Source organism: Aethalodelphis obliquidens, unplaced genomic scaffold (genome assembly GCF_003676395.1).
Source record: "Aethalodelphis obliquidens isolate GAN/ISIS:26980383/991018 unplaced genomic scaffold, ASM367639v1 scaffold52, whole genome shotgun sequence".
NCBI lineage: Eukaryota > Metazoa > Chordata > Mammalia > Artiodactyla > Delphinidae > Aethalodelphis > Aethalodelphis obliquidens.
The window spans coordinates 3,410,797-3,423,779 of NW_020837996.1; the positions used below are offsets into that span (position 1 = coordinate 3,410,797).

The following is a 12,983-nucleotide window of genomic DNA, read 5'->3' on the forward strand; positions in this document are numbered from 1 at the left end:
CCCAGACAGGATGGGGTTAAAGCAACGGCTGATTAGGGTACTCTGGCTCACTCATGCCGGTGGGGTGGGGGAGGAGGAAGGGGTACAGTAGTTATAATTGGAATGCGGGGCGAGCCTTTGGCGGCAGAGGCTGGCGTGGTGTTGCAACAGCCTGAGGCGTGCCGTTCCCCGGATCACAGGACCCTGGCAGTGGCGGGCTGCACAAGCTTGCGGGGGGTGGGGGTTGGGCATGGGGCTAGTGACCTGTGCTTGCACACAGGATTCTTGGTGGCTGCAGCAGCAGCCTTAGCATTTCACACCTGTCTCTGGTGTCCAAGCTGATAGTTGCGGCTCGCACCCGTCTCTGGAGCTCCTTTAGGCATTGCTCTGCCTTCTGTGGGCAGACGGGGAAGGAATCCCCTCTCCTCATGCACCCCGAAACAATGGTCTTTTGCCTCTTAGGCAGGTCCAGAGTTTTTCCTGGACTCCGTCCTGGCTAGCTGTGGTGCACTATACCCCCTTCAGGCTGTGTTCATGCAGCCAACCCCAGTCCTCTTCCTGGGACCAGACCACCGAAGCCTGAGCCTCAGCTCCCAGCCCCCGCCCGCCCCAGCGGGTGAGCAGACAAGCCTCTCAGGCTGGTGAGTGCTGGTCGGCACTGATCCTCTGTGCGGGAATCTCTCCACTTTGCCCTCTGCACCCGTTGCTGTGCTCTCCTCCGTGGCTCCAAAGCTTACCCCCCACCCCCACCCCACCCTGTCTCCGCCCGTGAAGGGGCTTCCTAGTGTGTGGAAACTTTTCCTCCTTCACAGCTCCCTCACAGAGGTGCAGGTCCTGTCCCTATTCTTTTGTCTCTATTTTTTCTTTTGCCCTACCCAGGTGTGTAGGGATTTTCTTGCCTTTTGGGAAGTCTGAGGTCTTCTGCCAGCCTTTAGTAGGTGTTCTGTAGGGGTTGTTCCACACGTAGATGTATTTTTGATGTGTTTGTGGAGAGGAAGGTGATCTCCATGTCTTACTCCTCTGCCATCTTGAAGGTCCCCCTTAATGTCAATTTCTAATGTCAGTGCTGGAGTATAGAAAATAGTGGTATATTGATCTTGTATTCTGACCTCACTAAACTCACTTACCAGTTCTAGTACTTTTTAAAATATAGATTTCTTGGGATTTTCTACATAGACAATAATGTCTGCGAACAGAGTTTTATTTCTTCCTATATGCTTTTTGTTTCTTTTTCTTGCTTTATGATGCTGGCAAGGACCTCTAGTGGGATGTTGAATAGGAATGGTAGAGTGGACATCCTTGCCTTGTTTCCAGTCTTAAGGGGAAAACATTTAGTATTTCATAGTTAAGTATGATGTTAGCATTAGGGTTTTTTGTAGATGCCCTTTCAGATTAAGGAAGTTCCCTTCTATTCCTAGTTTGCTAATAGATTTTGTCATGAATGGATGTTGCATTTCGTCAGATGTTTTTCCTATATCAATTGATGTGATCATATAGTTTTTCTTCTTTAGTCTATTGATATTGTGAATTACATGGCTTTGTTTTCAAATATTGAATGAGCTTTACATTCCTGGGATAAAGCCCACTTGGTCATTATGTAGTTTACTTTTTATATATTACTAGATTGAATTTGCTAATATATATTTTATTGAGTATAATTGCTTTACAATGGCGTGTTAGTTTCTGCTTTATAACAAAGCGAATCAGTTATACATATACATATGTTCCCATACCTCTTGTGTCTCCCTCCCTCCCACCCTCCCTATTCCACCCCTTCAGGTGGTCACAAAGCACCGAGCTGATCTCCCTGTGCTACGCGGCTGTTTCCCACTAGCTATCTACCTTACGTTTGGTAGTGTATATATGTCCATGCCTCTCTCTCGCTTTGTCACAGCTTACCGTTCTCCCTCCCCATGTCCTCAAGTCCATTCTCTAGTAGGTCTGTGTCTTTATTCCTGTCTTACCCCTAAGTTCTTCATGACATTTTTTTCCCTTAAATTCCATATATATGTGTTAGCATACTGTATTTGTCTTTCTCTTTCTGACTTACTTCACTCTGTATGACAGACTCTAGGTCTATCCAACTCATTACAAATAGCTCAATTTCGTTTCTTTATGGCTGAGTAATATTCCATTGTCTATATGGGCCACATCTTCTTTATCCATTCATCCGATGATGGACACTTAGGTTGTTTCCATCTCCGAGCTATTGTAAATAGTGCTGCAATGAACATTGTGGTACATGACTCTTTTTGAATTATGGTTTTCTCAGGGTATATGCCCAGTAGTGGGATTGCTGCGTCATATGGTAGTTTTATTTGTAGTTTTTTAAGGAACCTCCATACTGTTCTTCATAGTGGCTGTACCAATTCACATTCCCACCAGCAGGAATTTGCTAATATTTTGATGAGGACTTTTGAGTCTATTTATGAAAAGGATTTGGTCAGTGGTTTTAATGTCACTCTGGTTTTAGTTATCTATTTCTTCTTGAATGAGCTTTGGTAGTTTCTTTCAAGGAATTTGTCTATTTCACCTAAGTGGCTGAATTTACTGACATAAAGCTGTTCATAGGATTCCTTTAGTATCCTTTCTAATGACTGTAGGATCTGTAGTGATGTCTCTTTCACCCTTCATACTGGTAATTTGTGTTGTAGTATCCTCTTCCTCTCCCTCCTCCTTTTTCTTCTCCACTGCCTCCATCTTCTCTGTCAATCTGACTAAAGGTTTATTAATTTTATTGACTTCTGCCTGATTCTTTAGCCAGAAACACAATGTTTCTTACAGTTTTAGCCACTGCATCACTGTCTAGGACAGGGGCAAAGCCAGGAGAGCAAAAGGAAAAAAAAAAATTCCCAGGAAACTCACCCCTGGTACCAGCCCCTTCTATAAGTTTTGACTCCCTTTCATAGCCACCTGATTTTGTTTACTTTTCAGAGTCCTCAGTTAGTTGCTTTTTGTATTTTATCCAGAGTTTTTCACTGTAATCAGCAGGAATGAGAGGCTGCATTGGTGTACCTCACCATGCCAGAAGTAGAACTCTCCTGGAGTGCTCTTTTTTGATCATGGACAGTATGGAAAAATCCTTCACTACCTGCTCCTAAGAGCCCTGTCAGTGAGTGCATGTTTTGGGGTGTCAGGTAACTGTGAAGGTATGGGTTACTCAGAGAAAACTGAGGAACTGTAGCTTCCTTATAGTGAAGTGTCATGAATCTCTTCTTCTTCTGTTATAAAAAACAGAAAGCCAGTTCCAGCTGGCCTGAGAATACTATTAGTTCACCATCTGCCCACCTGGCATCTTTTGGGAGTCTCAAAGACATCAAACCAAGAACTCCCGTCTCTGACCAGGAGGGCAGAAGTGTCACCAGGCATCCTTCATCTCTTAACATTGCTTCCATGCATTGATTCTGTCTCAGGCAGACCCCCTCCAGGGTGGTCCACCATGGCCTACATCCTCCCAGCTCAGCAACCCCAAAGGACAGAGAGCGGCTTCCCCCAATAATTCCAGCACCCATCCTGAAGCTCTCACTAGCCCAGCGAAGATCACACGCTCATCTCTGAACCAATCCCAGATGCCAAGGCATGGAATATGCTGATTGACAGCTTGGATCATATGCCCAGCCTAGAGTCAGATGGGGCTGGGGGCATCAGCCATGCCTGAACCTCAGAGACTGAGCAGGGGCTACCTAATGCATGCATTCTCACCCCCAAGGAGTTAAAAACGTCTTAGATATTATAATGGTCTAACAGATTGACAGTATATCTGTGGGATTAAAATTTCATGGTGTTGGTTCATTAGGGAAAAAAATGTCTAAAAGGGCTTCTGAGGGGGCAACAATTTAAAAAGAGGTTGAGAAACACTGTCCTAAAAGAAACTGAGGTGCTATCATCAGAAGAAGGGGGATGGATACCAAACAGCAAAAACAGCATCTGTCTGCTCTGAAGGAGTCTGGAAACTGGAGCCAGCAGCAGACGGGTGGCCAGCAGGTGTCATCTGTCAGCGGAGTGGAGAGCAGAGTCGGGGCTAGTGCCTAGAAAGCTGAGCCTCCTCGTCAGTCTCCCTGGCCCAGGAGTTCTGGGATTGAAGGCTTATTCAATATGAAGTGTGGAGGTACCCTGACCTAGCCATTCTCTCCTGTCTCTGGTGCAGGTGAAGAATGAGGTGGAGAAGCTCCCCAGGCAGCAGCGGAAGGAGAGCATGAAGCAGAAGATGGAGGAGCATGCGCAGAAGAAGCAGCTTCTCGTGAGTCCTTGCCCCTCAGTTGGGGAGTAGAGGGGTTGGGGAGTCTCAGGTTTGAGTCCCTGAATGGTGACCAGAGCTCTTCTCTGTCTGTGCCCATGCCCTGCCCTTTGAATACTCACCTATCTCTCATTCTGAATAAATCAGACCATCCGGATTAATCCTCCCTGTTATCATCTCCCCCATGCAGCCTTCCTTGATTGCCCTTGCTTCAGCTGGAAGTGAGCTCTCCCATCTCTAGGAGATACCACAGACCTTTACATCCACCTCTCCCAAAGCCTTTAGCGCTTCCTGCCTTGTTTTAGAGCTGTTTGTACATCACATCTCCTTGACCAACCCAGTACATCCCTCTGCCCACTTGGCATCTTTTGGAGTCTCAAAGACACCAAACCCAGATCTCCCAGACCTGGTCCTGTTCTCGTGTTCTGAGGGGACACCGTCCTCCACTGTCATGTCAGGCCAGAAGCCTTGTCATTCCTGACACCCCTTTTCCCTGCAATCCTTCATCACCTCTTGAAGCCTGGGTTTTGTTTTTCTTTTAATCTCCAAACTCCCTCTGGATCCATCAACTTGTCAACGTCTCTGTGACTCCCTAGCCATTCTTGTCTTTTGCCTGGACTACTGCAGTAGCCTCCCAGCTAGTTTCCCTCCAGTTCTTGCAGTTCTTTCTCTCATACCAGTTGTTGTGATCAATACGGATTCCAGATCTGATCATGGTACCCTTCCCCAACAGCCCTGGGTCTTTAAAACCTTCAGTGGCTCCCACTTTGTCCATAAGATCAGATCAGCCTTCTCACATGCTTTCAAGGCCCTATAGGTCTCGTTCTTGTCAGCCTCTCCCAGCTACACTCAGTCCCCTCCACCCCAGCCTCGGTAGCCTTTTCACTTCATGTTCTCATTTTGTCCCACTTCCTCTGCCCCCAAATGCAAAGAAAATTAGAGTCTACAATTACAGTTGTTTTGTATGTTCTCTGGTTTAGCATTCATGGCTTACCAGGATAGGTGCTGTTTGGTTTCCCCTTTACAGAGGAAGAAGCTAAGGCTCAGAGAGGTGACACTGCACAGTTAACAGTGGGGTCCAAGGCCTCAAGCTGAGTCTGACTCCAGGACACCATCATACTTTCCTCCAGCCTGTCCCTTGACAGGTTGATTAGAAAAAGAATGCAGGGCTAGGGAGGGTGGGGAGACAGGCCCTAGTCCCCACAGAGGGAGAGAAGACTGGCCCTTTTAGGAGGCCACTCTGGAAGTTGCATCAAGAGCTTCAAAAACGTACACATCCTTTGGCCTAGATTTTCTGCTTCTAGGACTAATCTTGAAGATGAATCATCACAGAGGTTCAAGGACATTTAGCTACCAGAATGTGAAGAGCAGCAGTATCTAAAATAAAGAAAACCTATAAACAGCCTATTATATATTAGGTAGATAAGTTGGGTATAGCTAGCTATACCATGAAGTATTTTCAGCCATTACAACTTATTTTTGATAGGAGATTACATCATGACATGGAAAGGTCTTTTTACTAATTTTTAAAAGTTGTGGTAAAATAGACATAACATAAAATTTGGTGTCTTACCCATTTTTAAGTGTGCAGTTCAGTGATATTAAGTACATTCACATCATGGTGAGTACCATCACCATGATCCATCTCCAGAACTCTTCATCTTGCAAAACAGAAACTCTGGACCCATTAAGCAGTAATTCCCCATGACACCCTGCCTCCAGTCCCTGGCAACCACCATTCTACTTTCTGTCTCTACAAATTTGACCTCATATAAGTGGAATCATATAGTATTTGTCCTTTTGTGTCTGGTTTATTTCACTTACCTTGTCCTCAAGATTCATTCGTGTTGTAGCATGTATAAGAATTGCCTTCCTTTTAAAGGCTGAATAATATTCCATTGTATGTATATACCACATTGTATTTATGCATTCATCTGTTTATAGACACTTGAGTTGTTTCCAATCCCTTGGCTGTTGTGAAAAATGCTGCCATGAATAAGGGTGTACAAATATTTCTTCAAGTCTTTTAAAGTAATCTTTGTGAAACAACAACAGATGTAAATACATTTATATAGATACACCAAAACCAGTTGCTAGCATTGAGTGATAAGATTAGTGCAAATTTTTAGTTTCTTAACATGTTTCCTAAAATTTTTATTAAAAATTTTTTTTTAATTTGTTATTTTTTTATTGAAGCATAGTTGATTTACAGTGTGTTAGTTTCAGGTGTACAGTGCAGTGATTTAGTGATATCTATCTATAGATAGATAGATAGATATTCTTTTTCAGATTCTTTTCCCTTATAGGTTTTTTGTTTGTTTGTTTTGGGGTTTTTTTTTGGCTGTGCCCCATGCGCAGCTTGCGGGATCTTAGTTCCCTGACCACGGATCGAACCTGGGCCCTCAGCAGTGAAAGCTCCAAGTCCTAACCGCTGGACCACCAGGGAATTCCCCCTTATAGGTTATTACAAAATATCGAGTATAGTTCCCTGTGCTATACAGTCGGTCCTTGTTGGTTATCTATTTCACATATAGTAGCTAAAATTTTTTAATTTAAATTTCAGTTCTTTACTCTTTATTAAGGAAAGTTTAAAACATAGGCAGAAAGGGGTATAACAGTATAATGAATCCCCATATACCCATCACCTGACCTCAGTAATTATTAATTCCTGCCCACTCACTGCCCCACTCTACTGTATTATTTTGAATCAAATCCCAGACATCGTATTATGTCACCTGTTAATATCTCAATATGTATCTCTAAAAAAAAATAACCACAATATCATGAACACGTCTAAAATTTTAAATACTTAATAGGACCGGGACTTCCTCGCCAAGCAGAAGGAGGACCTGGAGTTGGCGATGAAGAAGATCACGGCCGACAACAGGCAGGAGATCTGCGGCAAGGAGCGCGAGTGCCTCACTAGGAAGCAGGAGCTCCTTCGAGGTGGGTGCCCGAGAGCGGGGCGCGCATGTGGGCCCAGACTCTCCATGAATGTACATGCCAGCCCCGGGCAAGGAAGAACTGCTAGGTCTTCTCCACCCTAAGACCAAACATCAGCCTTTATGGTGAAACATGAGGAAAATCCCCACTGAAGTCAGGACTGAGGCAGAGATACCAGTTAGCAACAACACTGTCTGACACCATTGTGGATGTCGAGGAAAGGAAAAAAGAAAAAAAAGGAAGCAATGTAGAGTGGGTGGAAGTTGCACGTGAGTGAGCTGGGTTAACGGGGTCGGGGGGCAGTACTGAGAGCCGCTCCCAGCAGCCAGCACGCAGTGAGTGACTCCTCTGCCTAGCCACGTGCCTTAATCTTACACCTTAGTCACCCTGCATCCTACCCGTAACCCTGCACGGCAGGCCCTACTGTCCTCCCCATTTTTATAGATGAGGAAGTTGATGTTTGGAGAGTGACTCTTCTGTGGCCTGGGTTGCACAGTTAATGAGTGGTAGAGTGGGCCCTGGATGCAGACCTTATCTTGAAGCCAAGCTCTTAACTGCCCCTGTGTGGTGGTGCTTTGGCAGGTTTGCATGCTGGTGAGTCCCTCCCAGCATTAGACTGTCGGGGGACGACAGTGTGAGCCACCACCCAGAGGGAGGAGAGCAGGGGAAATCCTGGGGAAGAAGGGGATCAGAAAGGGGGCTTATATATCTGATGATGTCACTCAGCTGAGGAAGCTCTGGGGTAGAGAGCTCTGGAGGGTGCAGGGCTTGGGGTCTGTATATAGCCCCCAGGCTATCTAATTTATGGCTAGCAGATGTTGGGTACACTTTTATGGGGTATGCAAAGCAAGCAGGCTCCAAATGGCTGGAAGTCTGTTGTTTGAACTGCATTTAAAACAACTGGATGGGTGAAAATTAGAGTTTGGTGCCTGTGGGCTTGGGAGCTAATGGTCCCTGTCCGTTGTAAAGATGTAAACATAGGACTAACATACGAGTGCTGTCTCTGGCTCATTATTATAACAGGGGCCACAGCCAGGACTCTGATGGCCAGGGCAGTTAAAACCGTATAAACCACTCAGTACTTGATGTGGGCCAAGAAAAATGGGGTCCTTGGTATTCCGACATTCTGAATAGAGCCACGGATGCTTCAGAAAAGCCCTTGTTTCCTTTTCTTATCATGTGATGGCCTGTAAGAACCATCCTACCTGTGGGACTGGGGTTCTGATTTTGGCTTAGAAGCCAGATCACTGTTTTGATGTTCTGTGGATAGATGCTGGCTTTCATGGAACAGGAGTGCAGTGAAATAAACAACTTCGCAGTAGGCTGAGCATGACCAGCTGTATCTTGCAGGGCGTGAGGTTCTCCATCTGACACCAGCTTCCTGCCCTGTCCTGAGACTTCCAGTGATAAAATGCCAGATAACTGTTTCAATAATGCATATATGGGATATGAAGGGTCTCACCTATTTTTCAAAGGAGGAAATAGTGACAAGAGGCTGTCTTCTTCATGGGGTTTCCACGTGAGCCCTTCCTATTTGCCCATTAGGAAAGCAGAGGTGCAATGTAGATTGAACATAAAAGTATTTTCCAAGGACATTTTCCCTCCGTAGTGTGGTTGTGCCCATTTGGCAGAGATGGAAGGTGAGGCCCGGAGAGGATTTTGTGTTCACCTCAAATCCCAGTGATGCAGCTGGGTTTTAGCCTCTGGTTTCTCTGGCTCCTGACTCCAAACACTTCCTGCTCTACCATGCTGCTGGGTGCTGTCATCCCTGGAAGTTTCTAGGTGTTGGCTCAGCCCACATAGTCTAAGGACGTGGCACAGTTATCAGCCAGTGTGAGGAGACCTGGCTCGGGGCAGTGGAGGGGAGGGCCTGGTGGGGCTCTGGCCATCTGCACCTCACCGGGTGACATGTCCTCCACAGACCGGGAGGCGGCGCTGTGGGAGATGGAGGAGCATCACCTGCAGGAGAGGCACCAGCTGGTGAAGCAGCAGCTCAAAGACCAGTACTTCCTCCAGCGGCACGAGCTGGTGCGCAAGCATGAGAAGGTGAGGCTCCTAGTCAGCTTGGGTTCGGGGGCTGCCACCGGGAGACCTGGGAGAGCCGCGAGGCTGCCCCTCAGTGGGGCATCACTTGCTCCTGAGAGCAGCCAAGTCGGCCACAGTGAGGCTTGAGAGCTTCTTGGGCGATGTCCTGCCTCAGATCCAGGGGCTAGGAATTGGGGAAACTGGCAGGGAAGCAGATGGCCCAAGCAGCTCCCTCGCTGACCCTGACACCTGATGTACGTGTCTCTCTCACTTTTTCCCTTTTTTTGTCCTGCCTTTCTTTCCATTTTCATTTTATATCTCTTTCCCATGCATTCCCCCAGAATACTTTTTTAATTGAAGTATAGTTGCTTTACAATGTTGTGCTAATTTCTGCAGTACAGCAAAGTGACTGTTATGTGCATACATTCTTTTTAAAATATTCTTTTCCATTATGGTTTATTCCAGGAGATTGGACACAGTTCCCTGTGCTGTACAGTAGGACCTTGATGTTTATCCATTCTAAACGTAATAGTTTGTATCTGCTAATCCCAAACCCCCAGTTCATCCCTCTCCCTCCCCACCTGGCCTTGGCAACCACAAGTCTATCCTCTATGTCTGTGAGCCTGTTTCTGTTTTGTAGATAGGTTCTTTTAGATTCCACATATAAGTGATATCATTTGGGATTTGTCTTTCTGACTTACTTTACTTCGTATGACCATCTGTAGTTGCATCCATGTTGCTGCAAATGGCATTATTTTCTTTTTTATGGCTGAGTAGTATTCCATTGTGTATATGTACCACATCATCTTTATCCATTCATCCATTTAGAGACATTTAGGTTGTGTCCATGTCTTGGCTATTGTGAATAGTGCTGCTATGATCATAGGGGTGCATGTATCTGTTTGAATTATAGTTTTGTCCAGGTATATGCCCAGGAGTGGGATTGCTGGATCATATGGTAACTCTATTTTTAGTTTTCTGAGGAACCTCCCATACTGTTTTCCGTAGTGGCTGCACCAACTTACATTCCCACCAACAGTGTAGGAGGGCTCCCTTTTCTCCAAACCCTCACCAGCATTTGTTATGCGTAGACTTTCTAATGGTGGCCATTCTGAGCAATGTGAGGTGGTACCTCATTGTAGTTTTGATTTGCATTTCTCTAATAATTAGTGATGTTGAGCATCTTTTCACGTGCCTACTGGCCATCTGTATGTCTTCTCTGGATAAATGTCTTTTTTTTTTTTTTTGTGGTACGCGGGCCTCTCACTGTTGTGGCCTCTCCCGTTGCGGAGCACAGGCTCCGGACGCGCAGGCCCAGCGGCCATGGCTCACGAGCCCAGCCGCTCTGCGGCATGTGGGATCCTCCCAGACCGGGGCACGAACCCGTGTCCCCTGCATCGGCAGGCGGACTCTCAACCACTGTGCCACCAGGGAAGCCCCTTCTGCCCATTTTTCGATTGGGTTGCTTGGGTTTTTTTTTGTTGTTAAGTCGTATGAGCTGTTTGTATATTTTGGAGATTAAGAAGGCATTCAGAAGGTAAGAAGGTAAGGTTATTAACGGTAATCTTTAAAGTGAGAACAGAAGATGATATTTAAGGATAGTATAGTAAAATGACACGAGCCTTGCTCTGCCGAGCATTCTGGACCACGCAGGTCCTGGGCTCCTGAGTTGCGTGTGGCAGCCTTGGCATCTGACCACGCCTGCGTGCGTGGAACGCAGCTGACCTTGGCCTCTGCTGGGTGTCCCCCTCAGGAGTGCGAGCAGATGCAGCGCTACAACCAGCGCATGATGGAGCAGCTGAAGGTGCGGCAGCAGCAGGAAAAGGCGCGGCTGCCCAAGATTCAGAGGAGCGAGGGCAAGACACGCATGGCCATGTACAAGAAGAGCCTCCACATCAACGGGGCGGGCAGTGCCGCTGAGCAGCGCGAGAAGATCAAGCAGGTGGGGGGCCGGGGGTGTCCTGGAGTGGGGCCAGATCCAGGTTTGGTTTGGCCTGAATCTTACATGGTTGGGAGGGGGTATAGAATATAAGACGCAGCACGGGGTCTTGGAAGGAGGAATGGAATGGAAGCCAGAAGTAACAGCCCGGAAGCCTAAAAGCCTCACGTTGACTCCTCCTCTGGTGGACAGGGGAGGAGGCTTGGCGTTGCATCTCATGCGTGTTCCCTGTCACACTCAGGGTGTCTATCCTGCAGCTGCTTCTGCTGGTAAACTCCTTCCTCTCCTCTACTGAGACCCCGCTCACAAGTCACCCATGTGGCTCCGGGACAGAGTCGGTGGCCGTGGGCTCCTGTGATTCCTGCTTACTACATACGCTGTCCTAGCATGTCTCAGTGTCCTCGCCAATCTGGGGGCTCCTTGAGGGCAGGGGCTGGGTCTCAGCTCAGCGGGGAGAACTTCAGACAGGGGGCACAGCCTGAGTGGTACAAGGCAGTGTGGCTCTGTACAAACCAGCCCCTCAGATGGGGTTTCCCCGGGACAGGGCTGAGCTGGGCCCCCAGCCAGGCCCGTGGCCCGCTGAGGTGCCTCACCTGTTCTCTGTTGCAGTTCTCCCAGCAGGAGGAGAAGAGGCAGAAGTCAGAGCGGCTGCAGCAGCAGCAAAAACATGAGAGCCAGACGCGGGACATGGCGGCACAGTGCGAGAGCAACATGGGCGAGCTGCAGCAGCTGCAGGTACTGCCCTTCTGCCCCGCCCCTGCTCGCCTCACCGTCCCCCCGACCCCAGGCAGTCAGCTCCCTGGGGGCCCAAAGACCCTACAAACGGGGGAAGGAGTCTGAAGCTCAGGGTGGAATGGTTTCCATCCTGCCGCTCTGTGTGATGTTGGCCAAATCACATCACCCTCCCAGGCCATAGTTTCCACATTCATAAAATAGGCAGGGGGTAAGGATGATAATTCCTATTTTGCAGAACTGGAGTGAGGCTTTGTAAATGAGATGACTGACAGAGCTGAGCTGAACGTGCCATGCCCGGGGCCTGGCAGTGGGCATGCTGCTGGATTTCTCGGTCACCACTGTGTCTTGGGAAAAGGTGTCCCAATTACCCTAACACCAAAACCAGACGTTACAAGGAGGAAAACTACAGACCTGTATCTCTCATGAACACAGATGCACAAATCCCCAACGAAACGTTGGCAAATAGAATTTAAAAATGTATAAAAAGTAGTATACACCAGGACCAGGCGGGATTTATCCCAGGGCTGGTGCAATAGATGAAAATGAGTTAATATAATCCATGACATCAGCAGGCTAAAGAAACATCACGTGATCATATCATCAACAGATACAGAAAAAGTATTTGACAGAAGCTGACCTCTGCTCATGATAAACCTTCTCAGTAAACTAGGAATAGAGGGGAACTTCCTCAACTTGATAAAGGGTATCTGTAAAAACCTACAGCGACTTACCATCATCCTTAATGGTGAGAAGCTCAGAGCTTTCCCACTGAAGTCAGGAAAAGGTATCCTGATACTGACAGGCCCCTTTGTGACCTCCTTCCCTGGGGAGATCCTTGACCTCTTGTTTGCCTCACAAAAGGTTTGCCTCACCCTAAGGGTCCCTGCCCGGGAGCTGGTACTTGGAGCCCCCTTGTGGTGGAGCGAGGCATTGCCATACCTGACAGATGGGCTGACTCGAACCTCTGTGACCTCAGGAAATTCTTTAGGCTATGGGATCCATCTGGCAATTTCTGGACAGGCAGGGAGATGTGGGGGAAACATTGCAGGTATTGAAGCCTGTCAGGTAGGGGCTCTGCTGCTTGTTTCTGTGTGAATTTTAGCCAGGCCACTCACCTTCTGTATC

At 47.4% G+C, this 12,983-nt stretch overlaps 1 protein-coding gene across 3 annotated transcripts in view; it reads left to right on the plus strand.

Moving 5' to 3' along the window:
• STK10 (serine/threonine kinase 10) overlaps positions 1-12,983 on the plus strand; it is a 118,555-nt gene that overhangs the window by 98,115 nt on the left and 7,457 nt on the right. The window contains exons 13-18 of one of the 3 annotated variants that reach the window (XM_027084294.1): positions 4,127-4,219; positions 7,033-7,162; positions 9,081-9,205; positions 10,938-11,126; positions 11,733-11,858; positions 12,094-12,633. In XM_027084294.1, the coding sequence (XP_026940095.1) occupies positions 4,127-4,219; positions 7,033-7,162; positions 9,081-9,205; positions 10,938-11,126; positions 11,733-11,858; positions 12,094-12,114 (684 nt within the window). In that variant the 3' untranslated portion in view covers positions 12,115-12,633. Of the gene's footprint in view, positions 1-4,126; positions 4,220-7,032; positions 7,163-9,080; positions 9,206-10,937; positions 11,127-11,732; positions 11,859-12,093; positions 12,634-12,983 lie in introns of those variants that run through there. The other 2 variants (XM_027084292.1, XM_027084293.1) reach the window with 2 other exon arrangements.